The sequence below is a fragment of the Sander lucioperca genome, chromosome 9 (assembly GCF_008315115.2).
Source record: "Sander lucioperca isolate FBNREF2018 chromosome 9, SLUC_FBN_1.2, whole genome shotgun sequence".
NCBI classification, from domain to species: Eukaryota; Metazoa; Chordata; class Actinopteri; order Perciformes; family Percidae; genus Sander; species Sander lucioperca.
The window spans coordinates 29656611-29676757 of record NC_050181.1 but is presented as its reverse complement, the minus strand read 5'-3'; the positions used below and the strand labels follow the sequence as shown (position 1 = coordinate 29676757).

The window sequence follows — 20147 nt, the reverse complement described above, 5'->3', positions numbered from 1 at the left end:
TTCGGCTACTAGTAAATGTTAAAAATGTTAAAAACGTGACGTTTAAAGAAGGACCCTTTAAGTGTTCGGGCTGGTAAGTTGATGTACCCCAAAAAAAATTATCCGCTGAAATATAGACGTTTCTTTCGCCATGCAAAGTCTATGGGAAAAGTCTTTCTGGGCTAGAGGGCTTTTTCGCTAAGCCCATGGTGGATTTAAGACATGGCACTCTTCCTGGGGGCTCCACCCAGAGTCGTAGAAAGTGCTGACTCCGCTTATCTAGAATGCCGTTGGTGAATATTAGTAACTCCTCTAGCCAAAGCATACTGATGGGCCAATAAAAATGTCTATTGTTATTTGAAACTTGAATAACGGACTCTAAGAACATCTTAACACACTGTCAGCAGCACAGACCTTCACTTGTACAATTCACAGCAGCGTGGAGCTTCAGTTTATTCAGTAGCCTTACTATTGCATTGAGCTTAGTTCTTACTTTAAATCCAACAGCCTTTTTAAAGGCTATTTAATCAATCTTTTATAGCAGCTTATTTTATAGAATAGCCTAGTATAGTATAAGGCCTATATAATTACAGTTAAGCCTATAGGCTACTGTATCTAATGTATATTGAAAAAAGAAACATAAAAAAACATAACAAACCTTTTACTTTTATACTCAGCTTTTATACAATATTCCACAATTGAACGCCCGTACTATACGTGTTGTATGGGGGTTTAATTAATAGAAAGTTATTGAAATCATTGTCAAATTTGCAAACAAGTTCTTGTTTTTATTTTTTATCATATTACAATTCAGTACAGCATTTCAGTAAAATCTTTAGAACGGTCATGGCTTTCATGCAGAAAGAGTCCAAATTTTCTTTGGGTGAAATAGAGGCCATTCTGTGCGATGCTGAGAAGCACAAAGACAGTATTTTGCACGAACTGCCCCTGGATCCCAAGGGGGGTGATGTGTACCTATATCAGAGTTTGAAGGGAGGCAGATCAGACATGGACTTTCGTTTTGACCAAATGTCATGGAAGCAGAAATAACATAAAAAAGTATGGTGGTAGAGTGCTGAAGCGGTACTTTCACATTAGGACAGCGCAGTTTAACAAGGGTTCGTCTGAATTCAGAAAAAATGTGTACTGTCTACTGCAGCAAGGTGAAAATATTCATTTGACAAATTTGTATCTGATCCATTATTTGGGAGATGTGTCCATCTATGTGCCAAAGAAGCATGGTAATGCAAAGTCAGATCGGGTGTCGTAAATCTCGTCTATAAAAAGAGGTATTTTCAGAAATCCTTCAAAATGACCATGGGCAGGCACCATCGAACATCTACCGATCCGCCTTGTCTGGAGCATCCAGTGGTAATGTGGAGCACATGCCTGTGAATAGCCCACGTAACCTCAAACAGGTCCAAAACACTGTGTATGCTAGCAGAAGTAGAGACAGAATCTCACATGATGACATGTTTAGTCTCCATGAGCTTGCATACCAGCTTCCAGGTTTTGTCTGACACATTTCAAGCTTTCCTGACCTGGTTTTTGCAGGGATGCCAGAAATGATCGATTTAGCACGCACCAATTTGGACGAAGCAATAAAATTCAGATACCCTCAAATGCTGAGTTATGACACCACATTTCAGATGGGTGACTTCTATGTTTCTGTGCTTGCGATGAGGAACACATCGCTTGTTAATGACCCTGTGTTTCCTGTTGGGTTCATGCATGAACACAAATTCATGCAGTATCATGAAATGTTCTTACAGGACATTCTGGGCAAACTTGGGATGGGAGTGAAAGAATTCAAAAGAGTGCCCATCACTGTTGACAGAGAGAAGGGCATTATTGGGGCTTTGAAGAGGAGGTTTCCTAGCATTAGCCTTGTCTTTTGCAGGAATCATGTGTTAAATGATATTGAGTACTGGGTAAAAAAAAAAGCACAGGGGAAAAAGAGATGATGTAAAGGTACTCAAAGACCAAATAGAGCTTGACAGTCCCGCCCACAGCAGGTTCCGGAAGTAAAAATACAATGCAATTTCTCCATTGACAATTTTAGTATACGCCATAAAATCGTAACCGTCAATGGTAGACTTAAAACCAGCTACGACATGACTGAGCGATTGTATATGCTCATATAGACGCCAAAAGTTCATAGGGCACCGACCTTGTTTTGAAATAAATGTCTTTTATTCGCGATGTCTTGGATAAGTACTTCATTACCCACAGTCCTGAACAATCCCACAACAATGCCTCTGATTGGTGGAACCAGGGTGGAACTCATGCTGGTGAGGAGGGGGGCTGTTGCACGATCCGTCATGCACATGCGCAAGATAATCCTGTTTTTACGAGGATTTACGACACTGCACGAATCACGCTTCTGCCGTTATCCTCCACCGCTAACGTTAGTTTAGCTAACAGCTAATTCGGCTAACCGCTAGCTGACAGCGTGATTCAGTCTAAAATAACGTTAACTCAAACTAAACACTGGGTAAAGCAGGCTACAGCTGACAAACAGCTATTAGATATGTTAACGGTTATTTTCAGGGTCTTTTAAAGTTAATTACATGCTGTCTCAGCTAGTGGTTAGCCGAATTAGCTGTTAGCTAAATTACTGTTAGCTTCCTTTATTCAGTGGTGCGCGATGGTTTATGGGATCGATAATCGATAATTCGCTCAATAATGAAAATATGTACACAGTCTTGTACCTTTGACTTTTTTTGGATTTTCTTTTCGAGAAACCCTTAGCGAAGGGTCATTTGAGCAAATAATTGATTTGGCTCCCTTATTCGCTAAAGCCCGAGGGGCCAGGATTTTTTTTTTGGTTACAAATGTCCATGTAGGCTAACGTTAGCTGCTGTTGAGTATAGTGTTAACTAGCTAGCGGTAGGCTAACGTTAGCTGCTGTTGAGTATAGTGTTAACTAGCGTCACGTGCAGCGGTGTTTGTGTTGCCTGTAGCATCTGTTTCAGAGCATCAGAGAGAAGTGCAGACATATCAGTGGCACCAGATTTCGGTAGCCAGGGTTGGCAGGAAGAAGATTTTTACAAGTATATGTTCCAATTAATGATCCAGGCAGCACATTCTTGTCTCCCCCATTTTACAGTCGAATGGTGGCAAGAACGGCTCCAGGTCAAACGTCAATATGTAATGGATTAATCTGCGTTATTTTTTTCACCGCGTTATTTTTTCTCAGATTAATTAATCGAAATTAACGCGTTATTTTGACAGCCCTACTTTTTATATTACTCCCTACCATTTTCGTGCTGTGACCACGAAATATGCTTCCCATTGAAATACATTACTTCACATTTTCGTGCTGGCCACCACGAAAAAAACGTAACACCGTGAACACGTATCAATAGATTAAATAACGTGACCATTTCACAAACTGCCATGAGACTGGGCTGCGGTTCTTCAGAGCTCATTAAAATCTGTAACAACAGATAACGGAAAACGGTTCTTGAGTGACAGATGTGTGCCTGTGTTTGGAAAATTGAATCTGGTCATGATAAACAATATGCATGTACTAATTCTCTTCTGTTTTAAAGTCTGGATATTTTCGGCCTATAAAATCATTTTATTTCATCATACTTACTGCTGTAATCTGGTAGTCGTGGCATCGTGATACCGGTGCGGATCCCGCCATGGCAGCTGCCTTTAGGTGCTCTGGGTAGGTTAGTTGTGTGAAACCGGTGTATGCAAACGCGGGGTGCTGTCGGGAGCGTGTCCATGTTCCCCGGGTCCTATGTTCCCTGGGTCCTACACATAGGACCCTTTTTCAAAAAAAGGGTCCTATGTTCCCCGGTCTGTTACTTTTTCCACCATTACTGCCAAATTCCACGGCTAACCCTAACCCTACCGTAAAGATTGATAGATTGCGGGGAACATAGGACCCTTTTCCAGAAAAGGGTCCTATGCTCCCCAGTATGTATTGCTACAGGGGAACATAGGACCCTTTTTGGGAAAAAACAGGGACCATAGGACCTTTTTTCTAAAAAATAGGACCCGGGGAACATAGGGATGACCCCGTGCTGTCCACCCAACGCGGATAATGGGTACGTAGGGGCATAATACATGCCGGGAATTGAAGCGAGACCTGGATGCGGGAGATTTAGGACACCCGGTTTGTGGATTATTCTTTGAAGTTGTGCGGCCCGCGGAGACGGGGTGTCCGCGCGGCGGCAGGATAACGGGCTGCCTGCTGGGCTATCGCTGCTTAGACCAGGGGAGAGGTCTCGGCTCACACGGTTGGTCTCATCAGCAAGCAGGGCGTCAATTTCGCTATGACAGCTTAACTCAGGAGGACTGCAGAGTCTCAAAAAGACAAACGTGTTTTGTTTGGCGGGTGCGGACCTGTGCCGTGCGTCACCGTGCAGACAGCGGAGCCTCCTTCAGTCACAAACTCATATGTTCTCCTTATCTTTTTCATAAAAGGCTGGAAGGATCAGCACAAATTATATGTTTGTTTCCTCACCCGACAGAGTCTGGCGTGAAACTCTTTTTTGTGAATCGCATTCACAAGAGCTTAAATAGCTCGTTGTTCACAAGGGGGTAGTCAGGTGTGGTGCATCATGGGAGTGGGGGATGGTGCGATTTTTGTTGGGATAACATCCATAATAATTGGACTTTGGGTTAGATTTTTTGACAGTTTTCAGTGGTTATGAGGATCAACATGAGAGAGAAATATTGTGATGATTGATCGTTGTTTAGGTACATTAAACCACGTTAAGCTTTTTCCTTACAATAGCCTTAAATGAAGCAGAAATGCTTAATGTCAGATAACGGCCATAATAATTGGACTTTGGGTTAGATTTTTTGACAGTTTTCAGTGGTTATGAGGAGCAATATGAGAGAGAAATACGGTGATGATTGATCGTTGTTTAGGTACATTAAACCACGTTAAGCTTTTTCCACGTTAAGCACTTTGGAATGTCATGTTTTTGGCGCCTGATGTGAGGCTCCGCCAAGTGAGGAGGTGTGTCATTATCAAGGTTAGCGCTACATGACACAGATTAAACTTAGCTAGCTCCGGGCTGTCACTGACATTGACAGATCTGAACCATCGCCCTGGACGAAAATAACATTTATGACAACCTATTAGCTTGCATACCATCTAAGTATGGCTTGTTTACCTTGCTTTGTTTCTGATTGCATACTTGGAGCAGTTTGTCTGGCCAACTAAGTGGTGCTGTTGTTCTCGCAAGCTAGCTGAATTAAGCAGAATGCAATCGAAAATGTATCATGTTTTTAATCAAATTCATCATCTTTTTGGTATGTTCTGACCTGGCTCTTGTCTGTGTTTCAAGGCCATCTCCACCAACATTTTTTCTACGAGAGTAATGGGCCATTACGCAATCACAGAGTAATAATACAAACAAGCACTCGGCAGTCTACACTTTATTTCAAAGATGTGTCGTGTGCATGTTATGGGGTTTGGTGACAATTAAAGAGCGGCAAACTTTGACAGTATGACAAAGCCACAGTACAGTAACATCACGGCGGCACAGTAACATCTCTCTTGATGCCTGGCTAAACAAAGTCAGAACACCTTAACTCAACTTCAGTGTGCCGGAACAAAGGCAAAGAGCCTTAACAGCTGTTACGGCGTTCTGCTGCGGTTTCTCGTATGGTTTTGGAAGTTACGTCACAGCCCTTTATTTTCTCTTTAAAACAATCAATTTGACTCACGATATTTTTTCACATGATTAAGGAGGTCTCAAATACCCCAAAAATGACATTAACTCATTTTTGACCAAACATGATGTTATGGCGTTTTGCCTTTGTAGGGCAGTATAAATCCTTTAACATTCGCAATGATCAGTTAAAAAAATTATTCAATGCAGCACAACCAGAGTTAACAACATTTTTATTCTAAGCATTCACTTTCTTGCCTATGTTACCCAAAAATGCAACTCCGTTCATTGTCACCAAGGCAACAGCTGCCTATTGTTTACATTCCTATGTTACCCAAAAATGCAACTCATTCCTTGTTAGCAAGGCTGTCACTACCCGATGTGAGTCGAGTGCAGATGTGAGTCGCTCATGCTCAGATTTAAACGGTTTACGGCATAACGTGTCATACCCGATGTTAGTCGAGTCAGACCAGCTCTGGTCGAGTGCAGATGTGAGTTGCGCATGCTCAGATTTAGACGGTTTACAGCATACTGAAATTTGTGAAATCCATAAAATAATAAACTTTTCTCTTTACATACAATAACAGAAGATGGAAATCATTTCAAAAACGTTTTAGCTATCTATGATTGTTTGATTACTAACATTAGCTCAAAACGCCATTCAAGTGACAGCCTTTGTGGGCTTTGATTGCTAACTTGTAGCTAGCAGTCATTTCAAAAACGTATTAACTATCTATGATTGTTTGATTGCTAACGTTAGCTCAAAACGCCATTCAAGTGACAGCCTTTGTTGTGTTTGATTGCTAACTTGTAGCTAGCAGTCATTTCAAAAACGTATTAGCTATCTATGATTGTTTGATTGCTAACGTTAGCTCAAAACGCCATTCAAGTGACAGCCTTTGTTGTGTTTGATTGCTGACTTGTAGCCAGCAGTGAACGAACTTCGTTATGTAGGTCCATTTTTACTGTATTGACATTACAGAAGTCTCTCGTTAGCATCTTGTAGGCTACTTTTCGCAAAGTGACGCATGCGCGACTCACATCTGCACTCGACTCACATCGGGTAATGACAAGGCAACAGCTGTTTACAGGAGAAGGGTCCAGCTGCGGCCTGTAGCCGCTCTCGCCATGCCCCCTCCACTCATGCCGCCCCCCAGTTAGTTAGTTATTGAGAATTGGCTACATTTGAAAGTTAAAGCTTCTTTTACCAACATTGTGTTGCATATATAATTTCTTCCTCTTCTCTTCAGTCTGTTCTGCCAGAGCACAATGATCCTCAGTTGGTACCGACCTGTGATTCACAGTACAAATGTCCTCTTTGTGAAAAGAAGGGAGACTTCTGTAAGCCGGTCCCTCATTTACAGGGCCACAAGCGGAACGCAGTTAAACATGCAGGTATTTTTTTTTGAAAAACATACAGTGTGATATTAAATATCTCATGTTTTATTGAAATAACTGACTACAGATATATTTTGGTATTGCTTCATGACTGTGGTGAACAATTAATGAAATTTAAGACCTACACGTTAAAGTACAACAAAATGCAGTGTCAGAATAGTAGTTGTAAAGTTAATAAATGTATTCAAATTGAATAAAAGCAACACAGAGTAATAATAATGCGGTCTGGAACATAGGCGCCGATTTATGTTTTCCTCCGTGGGTGCTCACAGGCGCACACCCTTTAAAAAAAAAAGTAGCCTAGTCTATCTATCTAGTATATGATATCTTATTTTTCATGTGTTATCTTTAACTTCCCTCCTGTATTATTTTGCATCATCAAAAATACAACATTTAAATGATTAAACGTTTTTCTTAACTTCAATATATATATATATATGAGAGTAAATATTAAATTAATATGTGCATACCATTGTCTCAGATTACTCATAATGTACATCATTAAGCATTCACATCAGTATTAAACATTTTCATTTAGATGTTAGTCTTAATCATAATCTCCGTGTTAAAGTTGTTGATACATGGTTTTTAATCATCATGGTTTCAAACCATCTCAGCACTAACACACTCACAAATTTAACAGTTCACCAGAAAAGATGCAGCAACTGTGAAAGACTAGAAAAATACAAATTAAGGTATTCCCCTTTTCAAACCTGGTTTCTAGGAAGTCTTTGAATAGAACATTTTATGCCTGTATTTACCTAAAAATAGTTTACTGATGTTTATGTCAGGCTTTACCTAAAACCACAGTTATTTTTTCAACTTTTCATCAATCCAATTCAAATTCGAACAGGGAAATGTACTTTAAACATTTCCTGACACACCAATCTGAATACTTATCTTAAAAGTTAAAATAAGTACTTCTAATTATCTTCTCCTAATAGTGTGTGTATTTTCAGAATGTGAGTCTGTGTGCTACTTAACTTCTCAATGCGTCAGATGTGTCAGATCAGGACGGTCTCTCGCTCCCCCCCTCCTCCTTCTCTCAGTCCATCCTGCTGCTGGTGGGAGGGGTGAGATGGACCCGACTGACACACACGAGGCACTGTGTGGCACAAAACAGAACTCCAAAAAGCATTATTTGTTCTTTTATCAATATTATCACTTGGAAAAACTTCTACTCATTTTAGTCAATATCAATAATTATAAAACAGCATTTCTTTCCCTCATTCTGGTTTAACTCTATAAAATCCATACAATACAAATATGCTGAAAAGGAAAACTGTTTTTTGGAAACTGTTCTCTTTTACGCCTTAGATTACTTTAAAGGTTGTGTTTTTGCAAATAGTGCAAGTCAATCAAAACAAAACTAAATTTTCTTTAGAGTAGTTTTAAAATCCAAAAATTGTGTGAACACTTTATTTATTATTGCTACTATATCCCTCCTATTTGAGGCATGAAAAACTCATGACTCAATAAGCAGCATATATAAATAATCTGTTTAGTCGGTTTAGCCATTAACACTGTCCTGTGTTACACAGCAAAAACCCTGTCTATCAGCCAGAAAAGTTCAAAAAGTATTTTTTTCAGAGAAAAAAAAAGTGTTTTCAACGTCAACATCAACTAATTTAGTTTAGACAATTTTGTGATATAGCAACTCAAAAACTCATTTAGAGTACGATATTAAATGAACTGCTTTCAGGATGAAATCTCATTTCAACCTGTATCTATTTAATATAACCTTTAAACTAAGACAAATTAAACAAAGTTATTGTTTATTTCATTTTTATCTTTAGTTTGCAACCCAAAGTAAAACTATTTACTATCTGGTAGTTCTAAGAATCTTTATGAATCAAAGTTTTTAGGCCTATAGCACAAACATAAGTACTTCTAATTTTTTAATTTAATTTATCCAATTTGTTACCTGTTATGGAAAACATATCACATTCTATAATTTTTGACAAAAACTTGTCTTCAAATTCATTTCTTTAAACCAAAGTTCCACTTGTACAACTCATATTTTGTTTTAGCTTGTATCTTATCTCTGTGTGTGTGTGTGTGTGTGTGTGTGTGTGTGTGTGTGTGTGTGAGTTCTCTGGGAAGCTCCTCCTCCAACTGTCCTCTCTCAAAGAAAGAAGGATTTCTCCAGGGTACATGTAAACACACTGTTATTCTTTTACTGATCTATGGCATCATTAATTAAAGACTCAATGTACCCCTGACAGAGGTGTGTCAAAGTGTACAGCTTACCATCAGCCAGAACTATAAAACGATATTTTGCTGTCTTTTCCACTGGAACACAGAAAAAGAAAAACGTTAGACAAAACAACAGAGAAATAAAACATTTAACATTCCCTGGAATGTTGTTTTTGGTTTGGGAAACTTTGGGTGCTCGAGCATAGACCACTGCATTTACTGCTTGAAGGTCCTGAACAAAAACATAACTTCAACATTTATAATAAGATGATTCTCCTTATTTATCTTTACTGAGAAAATAAGTGTACATACGTTACAGGAGAATATAAACATGGAACAATTACTCCATCCGTCAATAAGGAGTTAAAAAACCCGGTCGGATTCTGTCGATTGCTTCCTGTTTTAGCGTGTACTGATGTTTCTGGGGCCTGTAGTCTGAACGCCACTTAATGACTACAGGTTGACAATTTTTCACATTTCACATTTGTGTGTTTGCCCAGAGGTGATGCTGTACCTGAGACAAAAAGTGGTGAAACATCAGTAGATAAAATGTCTTTTTGTTTTTTACCGTGCAAATATGTGTATTTTGTATGCATAGGTTCACTCAATATGTAAACACTGTGACTACAAGCATACACTGTTGTACGGGTTTTCTGTAATCTCCTTGTCGATGGAGAAAAAGAAAACCCTATTTATCAGCAGTGTCAGTCCGGTCAGTCAATTTTACAAGTAGTCACAAGGTGTCCTGAGTCTGTCTCCTCTTCTGTTGGAGACAAAGAAACATGAATGTGAGCTTTTGAGTTAGAAATTCTGAAAAACTTATTTAGTTTATCAGTCAAGGTAACAGCCACTGCACATGTGTGTATATGCCAGTAGACAAAAGAAAACTCAAGCTCATCCTTTGACTTGTTCAAAAACGTTTCAACATAATCTTCGTCAGAGTCAAGGGTGACAAAAGAAATGGAATGTACTATTTGTGACTCCTTAAGCTCAGCTACAGGTGTCACAATTTGTTTACCGTAGTCAGGAGATTAACAGACTGACATGGTACATGTCCCATTAATTTGTAAACCAATGCGTACTTTTAGGCTGTAACAAAAATATGTCAGCCAAAGAGTGATTTTTATCAAGACGCACAACCTTAAGGGTAGGAACAACTCCAATTTCAAATATCCACATCAAATCTCTGTCCAATAAATTTACAGGACCCACAGGTGAAAGGAAAAAGAAAATTAGCACTTTCCTTTTTCGTCTAATTCAGGATCCTAAGGATCTGAATATACACAAATCATAAGAATGGTGAACTTTTCTGAGATAACCATTCCACAAATCATTTCTATAAGGGGAAAAAAAACTAGTTTACCAGAGAGCTTCTGATTTGAAAAACTAAGATTTTAGCAAAACCCAAATTGTTGCTCCTGAATCAGCTAATAATTAAATGTCCTTCCCTTGTATAATTAACACCATGGTAATTTGTATACACATCAGATAAATACATTGAATAAGTTGGCATATCTTTTTCTGTTCAATGTGCTGTATTGCGTCTAATAATATCTGTCTATCGTGTAGGGGAGTGTTTGTAGCGTGCAAGAAAGCATATCTTCGTTTGCAAGCATGTGCATGTACGTGTGTGTCTGTTTTACCGTCCTCAGTCGTTGTGAACGTGGTTTCCATCCTCTCAGCACTTCCACCATCCCATCCCCCGCCACCTCTCAGACTGCATACCATTGGGGGTCGTTGTGTTCCCTTCTGGACGAATCCCTCCTGGGATGATGACAGTTATACGACCAATGTCCCTTTTCTCTGCAGTTGAAACATGTCTTTATTCGCTGCCGGAGTGTTCTTATGATATTGTCCTTTTTCTCTTCTTCTGATTCCGCTTCCCCCACGAACTCTGAAACTACCTGTGCCTCTGCTTCTCTCAGCCATCTCTGTCATGGTTTTCAGCAGTCTCAGCTGGGCCTCATCATTTTTCCTTTGTCTTTTCCTCTCAGCTTTTCCAGCTGTCTGTTCATTAACAACCTCAATGAGAAGCTCAGTGAGGCGAGCACCTGAGTCTTTGTAGGTGGGCAAATGGCTGGTGGCAGTTCTTATGTTAGTGTCTGTCCAGGGTCTGTATCCAGCCCCTATCTCTTCTCCTGTCATGGGTACTTCGAACACGGGGCATGTGTAATCCCCCTCTTCGTCCTCCTTTAATCCTTGTTGTGGAAATCCTGAGGCAGACGATTGTCCAGCATTCTTGCATCCTTTCCTCTCTCGGCGGCGGGTGGTATGGTTGTGGCGGAAGGCTGTCGAGGTGGAATTCCACGGCCCTAGAACTCAAAGAGGAGATTTGCATCAGTATTTTTTCTCTTTTCTATGTTATCAGTGTCATGAATGTCCAAAAGAGTTAATTGTTCTGCAATTGTTTTCTCTCTCTGCTATCAGCTTCTTTCATCCACACATTAAAACATTTCTTGTTATCCTCAATTTGTTTTAAAACCTCTGTTTTAATTGTTTGTTTTTTTTGTTTTTTTTTTTCCCTTTTGCTTTTTCTTCTCTTCTTCTAAATCTAGTTTTTAGCATTCTTAACTTTGTTTGTACTTAGTGTTCCATTTTTACCAATATGACAAACATCTCAAACAGTCCGGTCCATATTTTCCAACCATCTCGCCCACAATGGGCCCCGATACCTTGCACGGCTTTGAGCCTTCATGACCCATAATAACAAAAGCAAGTATACTATTTTCTTTCCAATGTGGTCGTCACCTCAAAGGCTTAGTTTTTATCGGCAAACTTTGCAAAATCCGGTACAGCCCTGCAGACAAAAAATCTCTTAGTAGTCAAGAACTTGTTCTTAAACTATCTCATTTCCTTCTGCAGTCTGTCTCTAAATAGTCAAGAACTCGCTTGGAGTGTTTTAGTCTATTTGTATTCAGGCCTTCTGCCTAATTTTTAGTTAGTTTTCTGTTTCTAACTCTCGATCAGCCCAACGTCTGTTCCTTCTGTTATTCTCTTGCCATGCTGTGTCAGAGAAATAATCAGATATATGCCCGTTTCTGCAAGAGAATGTCACTTGTAATCATAAATTCAATGCTATTTTGTTTTAACTAGAACCCCAATAACAAAATCAAAAGAAACAAAAAGGTACCAAATTACTCAATTTCCAAATGTCAGTATTTGTTTCATTTATCCTCTTAATAATGATTTCGCAAATCTTCATTACTTAATTTGTTTAGCAATTGTTGCTTGTTTAGAATGTTTGTTCACAATCTTGAATTCACAATCCAACTGCATTTAATAAATTTTGATCTTACCCGATGCTGCTTGAAATTTCTTCCTGTTTGTTTTTAGATCGGAGTGGAAACAGTCAAGAGTTCTCCGCAGTCCTGACCCCCTTCTCTCTGAAATACCTTTTTAAGGTTAGAGGTATGAGGCAGGCGTTTTTTCATCCCTGGATGTACGGTCATCAGCGACCCACGGAGTTCTCTTCTCTGTTATCTCATCCAATCCTGCCTCGACAACGCCAGATTGTAGTGGAAGTTTTTCTTGTTAGCAGCAGGAGTGCGTATCAAAAACACCAGATGAAACAAATAAGGACGATTTGAGGATTAAACCAAAGTTTGGTCTTTGAGTATTTATTTACATTTGCAAATGCAGAGAAAACAGTTTCACAAGTACTCATGGCACATCTGAAAGGGTCTTCTGACCCAGCTAGAAAACCATACATCTATATAGTAAAAACTCACTTAAACCACCCCCCTCCAGGATAAGTTTAGCAGCTACGCAGATGAAAAAACACCACAAACAGTCACAATGACTTTACAACCTTTCCCCTCTGTTCCTGCTCCCTACTTAGCCTAAACATCTGTTAAAGCAAGAGACAGAAGGAGACACAGTTCAAAATGTTGTGGCCCTTCTTCACCCTTGAGAGTTGATGAGTTCTGAAAACAGAAAATAGCTTTCACAAATAATAGCTTCACCTAGGCTCAAGGTTTTATGATGCCAGTTGCTTCTCCTTGGAGTCTCTAAGTCTATAACACAACTAAGAATATATGAGAATCTTGTAGAATATTAAACTTATCATGTTAAAATAAAATTTTCCCACTACAGATGCAAAAATATTTAGACGTTCAAGGTAAGAGTGTTGTAAAGTTTGGTCTGTCTGTTTTGATTGATGGAATACTATCAGCATTTAATTTAGGTAATGTGGACCTATAGATTTATTTATTTAGGTTAAATTTATAGAGTCTAAGTTAATGATTATTTTTTTCTTGTAGATGTGTTTGATGGAATAACAAAGCTGATGAGTGGGATCCTGGGCGTTCTGACTGCTTCCCTCACTATGATCATCATTTGTCAGGCTGTTAAAATCAAAAAGCTTCAGAAAGGTAATTATCCCTTGTGTTGTCTTACTGCTGACCGTGCAACTTGTTCTTGTCCATCCCGATTCAAAACTGAAAAAAACTAAAACATTTGCCGTTTATATTAGGGGTGGCCTCACGATACAATATCATCACGATACTTATGTCACAATATGATATTGTGATTTTGAACATATTGCAATATTCTGCGATATATTGCAATTTATTACCTTTTTCCAACTTCAAATTTATCCCAATTTCAAATGATGTTCCCAAAAGGAAACTTTGTCAACATCTGTTTTATCTAAAAAGATACATTTCTCTGTTTGTTCACCTAACTTAAATTTCATTGCTGCAAAATGGGATTGTCAAGCAGACAAACTGACCAACACATACAGTATATAATAATAGATCAATACTTGACGTCTGTGTATCGATACAGTATTGGCACGGAAAATATTGCGATACTATGCTGTGTCGATTTTCTCCCCCACTCCTAGTTTTTAATGCTTTTAATGTATAAGTCAGTATTTTTTCAACTTCTTTGGAGCTTTTCTGAAATACCACTAATATATATATACACCACTAACACCAAGTTATTACCACTAATTTTACACATATTTTTTGAATTCATGGTCAATAAACCTCCCAATATGAAATTAGGCCAAATTGTTTAGTTACAAAAAATGCTATGAAATTGAATAAAAACACACAAAAGTCAACTGATCATTATTTTTTTTACCTGCGAAGAGCGTTGTATGGAACCATCCATTTTATTTTTGGGCAATTTGGTTGAAAGAAATCCATATTTCTGATATGGAAAACGTTGAAGTCGGGTCAGATTTGACCCGAGGACAACATGAGAGTTATACTTAGTTGTATTGTATTTTTACAACTTCTTTAAACAATTTCCTACTTAACAAAATGTATCAACAGCAATATTGTGCAATACAGTGTCAAATGCCAGTGAGTGTGAATTGACCGGCCATATTGTTTCTGTCACTAAGCTCACGTTGAGGAACAGAATCTGCAACAGACAGAGGTGAAGTGTATTCCATTTCATTTGAAAATAATTCAGCAGGTGCTACAAACACTTCCAAGTTGTCAGTTATAATGTCATGTTGAGATTAGTGACTGAACATATTTGTATTCACAGAGTCTGGGCTCAGATGATCTGAACTATGCAGCAGTGACCTTTCGCCCAAAAACAGAAAGAAACCACCGGCTGGCACCAGAGACAGAAGTGGAGTCAACTGCTATTTATTCAGCCACCAGATAGACTCAGGAAGCACCTGTTGTTATTTTTAAACACACTGTTACACTGTACAGTGTTTTAGTCTGCTTGATTGGTGTACCATCATCATTGTGTGTACAGAAATGTACAATAATGTTGTTCATGCAGATTTTTGATTGCGTTTTCATCTGAGAGCAGAATAATGTGAATCTCTCAGAAAGCAGCAACACCTGACTTTTTTTGACAGGAAGAGACAGCGCAGTGTGGTGTGAACACAACTGCATGCAGTTATATGTATGAGAAATATCTCACTATCAAAAACTTGTGAAAAGATGCTGCTCAGCCTCCTCTGAAGCATTCACACTGCTACACGCTGTACACGTTGAAGACATGATAGATCACAGCAGAGCTACAGCATCTTCACTGTGCAGGCTTTTCTCAGGAACCCTTCGTACATATAGCTATGAAAAGTAATGCGCTGTAATTCGTATGTGTACCATGTATTCATTGCTCTATGCTCCACAGTGACTGCTGCTGAATAAGAGCGCTCTGGTCTGCGTAGGGATCAGGGTCGGGGTTGGGTCATAAAACAGTGCTTTGCAGTGAAGGTATTAAATGAACACATGAGCTGTGAAAACGACGCCTTGCTGCAGGAACTCCAGGCTCTCAAAAATAAATCTGACAATTTAAACATCTGGCGTGACATGTACAAGGAAACATTGGACCGCATGGACGTTCTGAAGAAAGACAACGATGATTACATTAACCAAATCCAAGTTGTAAACAATCATCTCAGGATTAAAAATAAATTTAAGGACAATTATGTAGAACTGGAAGCTGAAGAGAAAGTTCTGCAGGCACAAAACCGAGCCCTGGGTAAAACCCATTCTGATGTTTTTAAGAAGCATCTGAATGAACAAGACTGGAAGTAGAAATACGATGTTCTGAAACAACAGACAGACGACTTGACGCTCCAGAACAACAAAGCCATGGAGGAAATCCAAAATTTTAATGAAAACCTCAGAGTTTTGAATGCCTTTCAGGCGAATTATAAAGCACTGAAGGCAGAGAAAAAAGTTCTCACGAACCACAACAACACTCTGCAGAAAGAACTACAGAAGCTGGAGAAAAAGTTCTCCAAAGAAGAAACTCTGGAGGAAAGAAACAATGACTTGAAGTCAGAGAATGAAGCTGTGAGCCAAGAAAACAGAGCTCTGCAGCTTAAAGTTCAGGAGCTCGGCGACACACTCCGAGGTGAGAGCGTTTGGGCCAATACATATGATTCCCTGAAAGTGGAGAAAAACTCCTTGAACCGGCTGAATAAGAAAAATCTCTGGAGGGGAAGTGGACGGCGATGAGGTTGAAGACAGAGAACAACCGCAGACAACAGGACTCCCTGAAAGAACCACTCATCAGCTCCCAGATGTGATACTGTGGTGTCATATTTTAGTAGCATAGAGTCCCCCACCCCAAACACACTTATTTACACTTATACCCCAAACGCAAATATTCCTAAAACCTTCATTAATCCATGCAGTGATTGCATGGCTTTACTCCGGGTGATCCGGTTACCTCCAACATCAATCTTTTCAATTTGGCTATTCATTAATAAAAAAAAAAATCTTAATAATAATAAACAGTTGTTGTAATATTGTTTTCATCATCTTCATACTTTGTGATGGTCTTCTGTTTGGGGTTTTTGAGTCCCCAGCTGTAAAACTTTGAGTTAGTTAAATACATAATAAGTGCATTTGCATTAACGTTATTGGAGTTTTATATTGGTGTTTAATAAGGTTAGAAGAAAAGGAAAAACATATCTAAAGGGCAATCAATATCATACACAGCTGTGGGCTCTTTGACATATTGATTTGTTCAAAGGATTCAGTTTTAACATTGATGCATTTCATGTATTTCACACAGCTGTTTCTTATTTTGTCTACTTGGCAATAGACGGTACACCAGCATTCACTGTTGCATTTTCAAATTTGATTTCCACAAAGCTTTGAGTTACCAAACCTCTCTTCCTGTCAGACAAGTGATGCATACCTCTCTCCCTCCATCTAACTCTCCGTATAAGAGACTCTGGACAAACTCCTCCATTAAACACCAATCATACTCTTTTGTTCTCAGATTAGGATGGAACACAAACAAAGTACAATAAAAATTGTAGCAGAGATTGCACTATATAAACTGTATAAAGAATCTGTATTACAGGATTGTATCTTTTTGTTTTTACAGGGATGGTATGTTCTCCTGTCTGCCACCCGAACAAAACCTCAACAGCAGATTAAAGGTGCTCTAAGCGATGTCACACGTTTTTTAGGCTACAACATGTTTTGTCACATACAGCAAACATCTCCTCACTATCTGCGAGCTGCCTGTCCCCTGAACGCACTGTACAAAACGCGGTCTCTGTAGACAGCCCAGGCTCCACAAACGGCAACAAAAACAAACTGTGCCAACCTGCACCACAAAACATAACAGTCTTCAAGCCAATAACTGACAAGAAGGATTTGGTTGAGCCATCACCGCCGCAGCGTTAGCACGTAGGCTACTTCCACAATGCGCGTTCATGACTGTTTCAGGAAGCACAGGAGGGATGGGGAGGGGACGGGATGAGGAGGAGGGAGGGGCGAGCTAGCCTCAGTTTTCTTGGACAACACTTCAAACGTCAACAAGAAGTGACATAACCCAACATCGCTTAGAGCACCTTTAATTTGATAAAGCATCAGTTTTACTCTGCGCTGCAGTTCCAGATGTTTCCTGAGTCTATCTGGTGACAGTATACACCACATCTGGCTCCAGCTGGTTCTCTGATTCAGGCCTTCTGCTGCTTCTTGCTTTTGGATGGAAACTGAGTGCTGCATAGTTCAGGGCATCAGAGCCCAGGTTCTGAAAAAGAAATATTTACAGTCAGTTTGTAAGAAAACATAAAATCATTAAATGATAAATGACTTGAACCAGAGAATCTTAAATAATCTTTGTATGTTTAAAATGTGATTACCTCGCTGCATTGTGGAGTCTGTCCCTCTTTCTGAGCTAAATGACAGAAACAGAACATCTCTAAATTGTTCTAACACAAAGTTTTGCATTTACAACTAACATAAAAACACAAGTACCTGTGCGAAGTTTGATGATTTTGACAACCAGACCAATGACGACTGTAACGAGGAAAAGAATCAGACCAAGGAGGATCACACTGGTCAGGCTCGTTATTCCATCAAACACTTCTACAAGAAAGATCATTAAATGAAACGTGTGGTCCATATTTGACAGTAAAAAGTGCTTATAAGTTATCTGTTTCTTCGCAGTTTAAAAAAAGAATCTTACCTTGAACCTTTAGATATGTTCCACTAACAATTACTGGCTTTCCATCTGAGTAAAATCCACAGAAATACAGTCCAGAGTCAGATAAATCCACATGGTTGATGTTGAGGAAGAGGGTAGTGGTGTTGGATGTCATGTTAAATTTTCCACTTTGAAATCCATCGTAGAGTGAAGCATTTGAATCAGAGCTCCACATAGAGGAGATACGGCTGATGTTGGGTCTGCTGTCCAGTCTGAACCAGAACATGTGAGCGGTAAAGCTGCTGAAGTTGGAGCACATCAGTGTGACTTGTTCAGCAGGCTGGACTTCGACAGTGTGGAACTCAGAAACACAGACAGAGATCAAACCTGAAACAAACAGCATGCTGATTCCTTCACTTCAACTTGTAATTCAACACAATGCACGCACATTCAATCATTAATGAATCGGTCTGTAAGTTTCAGCTCTGGCAGATTGCTGTATTGAAGTAAAACTAGCAATTGTTGTGTTGAGAACCATAGTGTACTTACTGAAGGTGCAGAGCAAAGCTGTTATCGAGGCCAGCTTCATCTTTGTGTGAACAGTATGTCTGCACCACTTCAACGTCTGGAAGTGAACTGTGCTCCAGTAAGAGAGGTCTCACCGTAAAGAGGGGCGGGCTGCTCTTTAGTTTGTCTATCCGGCTGCTCACAGTCACAATGTAAATGCTGTCACGAAAAACCATTGCAAGTTGATAGCTGCAAGGAGAACAGGACAAAGTTATTATGTTTTACTCTTCTACAATCCCAGGTCATTTTTGAGCGAGGGTTAAACATCACAGTGTAAGAACTGAACAATGACTTAAAAGAAAGGCAGCATCAAAAAGAAAAGTCTTCAGCCTTGATTTAAAAGAAGTGAGAGTTGCAGCTTACCTGCAGTTTTCTGGGAGTTTGCTCCAGATATGTGGTGCATAAAAACTGAACTCCCCCATGTTTAGTTGTGACTCTGGGGACAGAAAGCAGAGCTGACCCAGACCACCTGAGAGCTCTTCATAGTCTGGTTCATCATGTAGCAGCAGATCAGACATGTCATTTTGGCCCTAAACCTTTCAGTGTTTCATAAACCAACAGGAGAATTTTGAAATTAAGTATTTATGATATTTCATATACCATGTACAGTTACCACAGGCTAAACCAGAAGCTGTGGTTATATTGTTTTTGTTTCCTTCCATTTAACCCATTTCAGCCAAGTTTCATGTGTGAGAGTTCCATAACTGATGACGTAGCATAACACAGAATTTTGTAAGCTACAGTTTAATATTCCTCTATCAAGACTTAACCAGAAGGAGACATGCTTTTTGTGTCCTTTTATACAATTATAAGAGACCCACTGTTCAGAAACAATTTTTTTCATTTTGTATTTGAATGGCTACAAAATGAAAAAGTGCAGAGATGCTGATGTTACTGATGAACAATGGCCAACCTGCTCCAGTAACTCAGAAAAGTGCAAGTCATGATCTTTGCGTGACTACAATGTACACACAATAGAAGCTGATTCAAAAAGTATCAGTATCATCAGTTTAAATCTTACCTTGCCAATGATAGCTGTTGAATTAATGCCGTGTTTTGCCTGCCTGTCTTAGAAGAGATGGATGCAACCTCCACCTGCTGTAGCTTTGCTGTAATTTGTCATATCTGAATCATGTGCAGCCTTTAGCAGAGTAAACACTTTGATATGAGACAAGTGAGCAAGTGTCACCTTGCAGCATAAAGCAGAGATGTGACTTTGTGTGAGTATTGAGTCTGTTAAGTGTGACAATAAGTGTGATCAGGGGAGCAGTGACACCGTTTTTAGAACTGGATGCTCACTGATCATGTCTCTAAAAAAGTATCTTCACTATATATATATATATATATATATATATATATATATGTGTGTGGTTATGATGCAGAGAGCTGAAGGCCGAGCTTCCTCTGGTTCAGATCTCATCAATGATACAGATGCAGACAGTGCTGTTTGTGACCACAGTGGCCAGGCTGTTCTCATAAACCATGTGTTCACATAGCTACGAA

At 39.3% G+C, this 20147-nt stretch overlaps 2 protein-coding genes and 1 long non-coding RNA gene across 3 annotated transcripts in view; 1 reads left to right on the top strand and 2 right to left on the bottom strand.

Annotated features, from left to right (window-relative positions):
* Positions 1-20147, bottom strand: part of LOC116064080 — a 272833-nt gene that overhangs the window by 116294 nt on the left and 136392 nt on the right. The window lies entirely within an intron of this gene.
* On the top strand, positions 13473-14921 carry LOC116064095. The gene is made up of 3 exons (XR_004108452.1): positions 13473-13582; positions 14563-14597; positions 14712-14921. It is a non-coding gene; the product is annotated as an uncharacterized LOC116064095 (long non-coding RNA).
* Positions 16824-18991, bottom strand: LOC116064090. Its single transcript, XM_031319149.2, has 6 exons — positions 18627-18991; positions 18120-18464; positions 17909-18019; positions 17794-17828; positions 17507-17681; positions 16824-17081 (listed from the first exon to the last, which is right to left on the bottom strand). The coding sequence occupies exons 1-5, from the start codon at positions 18664-18666 to the stop codon at positions 17559-17561; spliced, it is 654 nt and encodes a 217-aa protein (XP_031175009.1). The 5' UTR covers positions 18667-18991; the 3' UTR covers positions 16824-17081; positions 17507-17558.